This window comes from Chlamydotis macqueenii, chromosome 1 (genome assembly GCF_036417535.1).
Source record: "Chlamydotis macqueenii isolate bChlMac1 chromosome 1, bChlMac1.mat, whole genome shotgun sequence".
NCBI classification, from domain to species: Eukaryota; Metazoa; Chordata; class Aves; order Otidiformes; family Otididae; genus Chlamydotis; species Chlamydotis macqueenii.
The window spans coordinates 80,263,143-80,268,850 of record NC_141556.1 but is presented as its reverse complement, the minus strand read 5'-3'; the positions used below and the strand labels follow the sequence as shown (position 1 = coordinate 80,268,850).

At 50.8% G+C, this 5,708-nt stretch overlaps 1 protein-coding gene across 1 annotated transcript; it reads left to right on the top strand.

Annotated features, from left to right (window-relative positions):
* The first annotated feature begins 4,065 nt into the window (after window positions 1-4,065).
* On the top strand, window positions 4,066-5,310 carry LOC147602165 (putative G protein-coupled receptor 19). The gene has a single exon (XM_086758983.1). It carries the CDS (start codon window positions 4,066-4,068, stop codon window positions 5,308-5,310), a length of 1,245 nt encoding a protein of 414 aa, XP_086615109.1.
* The last annotated feature ends 398 nt before the right edge of the window (window positions 5,311-5,708 follow it).

Sequence of the window (5,708 nt, the reverse complement as noted above, 5' to 3'; positions counted from 1 at the left end):
TCTCCCAAACAGGACCAGGAGAACAAGCTCTGCAGTCACACGCTCGCCTGATGGCATCCTCCACGGGTTCATGTGCTAAGAGGCCCCTCATAGGCATCCCAGAGGAGACAAGCTGCCAGGGAGCTGTGGCTGCAGGTGGAGCCAGCTCCTGCTGCTCTTTCTTTACCAGCACAGTGAGAAAACAACCCAATGGGACCAGCTGGGCCTTTGGTCCAGGTGGGAAGTGGAACAGCAATGACTGTACCTGTTGGGCAACAGCAAGGAGAGGCAGGGCCTCTCTGCACCCCTCTGCAGAGGGGTGATGGTTGATGTGCTCATCAAAACCCAGATGCCTTTTGCGCATGTACACCTTGGGTCCACCAGCTTCACATATTTATTTGGAGGAGAATTTGCCTTGCTCCTTTGGGGATGTAGGTCTCCTCCTCTCAGGAGGATGCGGTGACACCACTGTTAGTTTGCAGAAGCTCTATTTCAGGGCTTGCTCTGAAATGCAGGACTGTGTCTAGCGTCTGTGAAGGTAAAAGAAAACTTTCTAAAAAGCAGATGGATTACTGATTGTGTTAGCATTAGCGGTGGTTGGGAGTCAGCAATGAGAGTCCCCGTTGCATGACTGCTCTGTGCTGCTTTAGAGAAGTAAACGCTGAGGGCCCCCAGGTTCCACTACTCTCCATCTTATAGCGAGCTGTTTGGCAGCTAACAGAGCCATCATCGCCTTTAAGCCCAGTTCCAACCTCTTCTCTTGACTCATGCTCTATGATTTCTTGCCATTCACTACCCAGCCTCAGAGCCATCAAGGCTACGTTGTCAGTGCCAGACAAGCAACGCCTGTACAGGGAAGAGATGAAGAGAAGGAGGAAGGGCTGCAAGGGTCTGGCACGCTGTTGTAGTTCAGCCGCGATCAGGACCAGACTACACAGTCTCTCTCTCACTCCACCCTCCCCACCCTCCAGTGGGACAAAAGGGAGAATTGGTTAAAATAAAATAAATAATTGGAAAAATACGTGGGTTGAGATTGAACAAAAAGTAAATTTAACAGCAAAAACAGAAGAAAACAAAACACTGATGCAACACAAATACAGTATAACGGCTTACAACAAATCTCCACACCTAGTTCCTTCCAAGTAGCAGGAGGCTCCCCTCAGCACCCTCCTCACTTCTATACTGAGCATGATGTCAGAGGGGATGGAATAGCCCTTTGGCTAATTTGGGTAAATTAACCCCAGCTGGTAGCTAATTAGTTAATTGTCCCAGCTGGGTGCCCCAGCCATAGGGGCTACCAGCTCCAGTTCTCCACCCAGCTCAGGTGAATATTAACTCTATCCTAGCCAGAACCAGGACACAAGCAAAGAAGGGGATCTACTTGAAAGGAAAAGGAGGAAGGGGGGACTGTAAACTGAGCCATTGACGTCTGAAAACAACAGGGCTTGCACTCATCTGGTCACCCCCAAAGCCCTGCAAACCCGCACGTCATGTCAACAGAGGGCTCCTGAGCTCAGAAATTTGGCACATGCCAAGGCCAAGACAAGGTGACCGCCTCCCTTCCCAGACCTGGGCAAGGGCTTCTCTGTGACACAGCTCCGGGCAGAAGTTCCGTGTTCTGTCTTGGTGTCAGTTGCCTGTGGCAACTCTTCAGTTGCCTCTTGGGTCACCCACAGACCTGCAGGACCTTCAGGTCGCTCGAGGACAGGTTGCGCTAGACAGCCAGGCTCAACACGGTGAGCTGTGAAGAATCAGACGTGCTGCTTGGGAGGTGCTTGACCAAGGTAAGCACATCGACCCTCTCCCAGGGTTTTCTCCTGAGCACTACAGGTCCTACACAGCTGGCTGCAGTCACATCTAGTGACGGTTCAACCAACACAACCCGAGGCTCCACTGCTGAAAATCCCCCCACATCTCAGCTGCATGAGGACATTGCCACCCTCCCGCAGAATTTTCCTGCTCAATCAACACTCTGCCCTTGATAACAAAGTCTTCTGCAGGGTCTGGGGGGAGGTTGTCGGGCCTCCTTGTTCCCAAGCTGACTGAGGGAAACGGCACCCTTGATGGGACAGGTAACTAAGGTGGCAAGGACATGCGGGGACAGCGCTGATGTTCAGGATAGACTCTTGAAGGTGTGCAACGGCCGGCTCTTGATGAAAATTTCCTTGCTGTGGCAGGGCTGGGGAGCATTCACGGTGAGAAGCGCCCACTCAGCTCTGTGCCGGTCCTTCCACCGTGCTCATCTTTTGCCTGCCTTCAAATCCAGACCTCGATTACCTTCCACAGTTACATCCAGAAACAACAAGATTCAGGGATGTTAGGGATATCAACACCAGTGTTACTATTGATTGGATGGGAGCAGGCCTTGACTGCTGGTCTCCTTATCAATGCAGACGGTATTAGCCTGGAAAATACCACTTTGCGTTCCACTGCTCAGTATAAGAAACCCCTCCTTTGTCTACTTTCTTGACCAATTTAGGTCCGTTCAAGGGAGCAGGGACACTGTCGGTCTGGGGTTTGGACACTTCCACGGGCACCGGGAAGGTCATTTCTGGGATGAGAGGGGCATATTCCGCTCACGCAGTCTGCAGGTCACCAGCATTGCTGAAACTGCACCCCGATCTCTAGCTGTTAAGGGGACATTTATCTTGGTGTTGAGTTTCTGTAGCGGAGGGGACTACAGCGGTGGCTTCTGCGAGAAGCTGCTTGATGCTTCGCCTTTATCCAGTGGGCCTGGCCTGCTCCAGGGTGGGCTCACTGCTGCCTGCGGCTGAGCCAATTGGCAATAATGTATTTAAGAAAGGGAAGGGGATGTCTCCTGGAAGATCTCTACCGGAAGATCAGTGAAGAAGGAGAGGGAGAGGTGAAGTTGCTCCTGGCAAGATTCCCCTGCAGCCCGTGGTGCAGGCCATGGTGAGGCCGGCTGTCCCCCTGCAGCCCATGGAGGCCCACGGAGGAGCAGGGATCCACCTGCAGCCCGGGGAGGACCCCACGCCAGGGCAGGCGGATGCCCGACGGAGGCTGTGGCCCGTGGAGGGCCCGCGCTGGGGCGGCCGGTTCCTGAGGGACTGCACCCCGTGGAAAAGGACCCCACGCTGGAGCAGTTCATGAAGGCATGCAGCCCGTGGGAGGGACCCTAAGCTGCAGCAGGGCAAGAATGAGAGGAGTTCTTTTCCTAAGAGGAAGGAGAGGCCAAAACCAGCGTGGGCTGGACTGGCTGCAACCCACATTCCCTGTCCCCCACCCTGTGCTGCTCAGGGCAGAGGCGGTAGAGATACTCAGGAGTGAACTTAAGCCCCGGAAGAGGGGAGGAGTAGGGGGAAGTTTAAATTTTCACAGAACTGAAGTCCAGCCATATTTAGTTTCAGAAACTCTCAAACACAAGGTGTTTCCAAAACGAAATGTGTTTCCTAAGATCCCTGGCAGTCACCAACTGGATCGAACACAATTATCGTTAATAGTAACAGCTATGCATTACTGAATACTAGTCTAAAATGGATTAGTGGCGGGCTTCTGTATAACCAGTATGCTATGGTTGTGCCAACTGCAGTCTGCAATGGCCAGGATTCCACTGACCACAGCCCCAGAGCAGCTCAGACAGTAAAAGTCCAGTTCTTCAGATCTGCTTCTGTCTCTCATTGCCTTACTTGGGGTTTAGTGTTGAATTAGTTTCCCCAAGTCTCTCACGTCTGGCCCCTACATGGTTGAATGACCCCTCCCTGTGCTTATCTTGACCCTCTGGAACCTTTTCTTATATTCTCTCTCCACCAGTCCCTCGGGGGGGTGGGGAAGGTGAGTGAATGACTGGTTAGAGCTTGGGCCCCAGAGAGTCTAAACTACGACAGTCTTTCAGAGGACAGAAATGCCTGTCCTAATGTAGCCAGGCCATTAATAAAAAGCTGCAGGAAACTTATTGGCTTCTGTTCTACCCAATAGTCTCACTGTCTATTTCTGAACCGTTCCTCTGAAATCAATGTATACTACTTTAAATGACCTTTCATTGGTCATGGTAGATTTTTCACACCTACTTTTTCCATCAAACCTTTTCTCTTCTCTCTTTATGCAGCCTGAGCAAAAGACGCGGCCATGTTTGCCCACAGCGTGCAGAACAGCAGTGTTCCTTTCGTCCTCCCTACCTTCTTGCTCCTGCTGCAGAACAAGAGCTCCTCCGAAACCGCCATCCCGCCTGCTTCCTACAAGATGTCGGAGTCAGCCACAGGACCCAGCTCGGGTGGGAACCACACTGGTTTCCACTGTGGACTGAGCCCGGGGGAAATTGCAGCAGCCAGCACGGTTTTGGGAGCACTGTGGCTGGTCTCCATCTTTGGAAACTCCCTCGTTTGCTTAGTGGTCCACAGGAGCAGGAACACCAAATCCACCATCAACCTCTTTGTTGTCTCCATGGCTTGTGCAGACCTTCTCATCAGCGTCACAAGCGCACCCTTCATGCTGCTCCAGTTCACCTACGGCAGGTGGACGCTGGGAAATGGGCTGTGCAAGCTGGGAAGGTACATACAGTACCTCACCCCCGGAGTCCAGATACACGTGTTCCTCTCCATCTGCGTGGATCGATTCTATATTATCGCCTACCCGCTGAGGTTCAAAGTGTTTAGAAAGCAAGCCAAGAAAATTATTCTGGCCTCTTGGCTGTTTGACACCGTATTTGCATCACCGGTGTTCTTTTTCTACGGCTCCAACAGCGACGACCACTGCAACTTTTTTCTCCCCAGTTCTTGGGAAGGAGTCGTCTACACTATCAGCCAGCTCTTGGTGGAGTTTGTGATCCCGACCATCCTCATTATCTTCTTCTACCAGAAGATCATCAAGTACATTTGGAGAATAGGCACCAATGGCACAACTGTCAGGAGGACAATGAATATCATCCGGAGAACAAAGGTCAAAACCGTCAAGATGTTCTTCGTGCTAAGCCTGGAGTTTCTCCTGTCCTGGCTCCCTTTTTGCCTGGTACAGCTGCGGCACCCACAGGAAACAGATGTCAGAAAGAGCTCCTTGGTTTTCCTGGCCATCACCTGCATCTCTTTCAGTGCCTCAGCCTCTAAGCCCACCCTCTACTTCATGTATAAAGCAAGCTTCAGGAGAGGGGTGAAAGAATTTTTTTGCATGTTGGCCATGAAATACTATCCAAGCAACGCACACACCATCACCTCCAGTTCCAGGAGAGAAAAAAAAACTTCTGTTGGGATCGCAGATATCCCAGCTCCGGGCAAAACTGTCACCAGTGCTACCATCTGTGAAGCTTTTAACAGAGAAGCCAAGGAAAAAAATCTTGCCTGGCCTATTCCATCCAATCCCCCAAATACCTTTCTTTAGCTTCCTTTCAAACATTACTGTGTACCTCCAGAAGAAGGAGTTTTCTCTTGCTCTTCAACAAATGTATATTTGTAGATATTTAAGACAAGTTTTACATAAGAAAAAAAAGACATTGTGTTTTATTAAATGCCTTGATTTTCATGTGTCCAGTCTGTTGCCTTTCAGTTAAATTCTGCTTTTTGGAACTGCTCTCTCTGAGTCAGCAGCAGAGTTTTTTTCCAGAACAGGAAGCCCTTACACTATCAGTATGCAGGGGAAAAGGGAAAGGAAAAACGCTGCTTTTTATAATCCTTCCCTGTATGTTGGCCACCATGTAGAAATGCATAAGTCCACCCAAAGCCAGCTATACTTCCTTTGCTTGTGTCCCCATGAATACCATTGCCTTGGGGTTGTCCGTC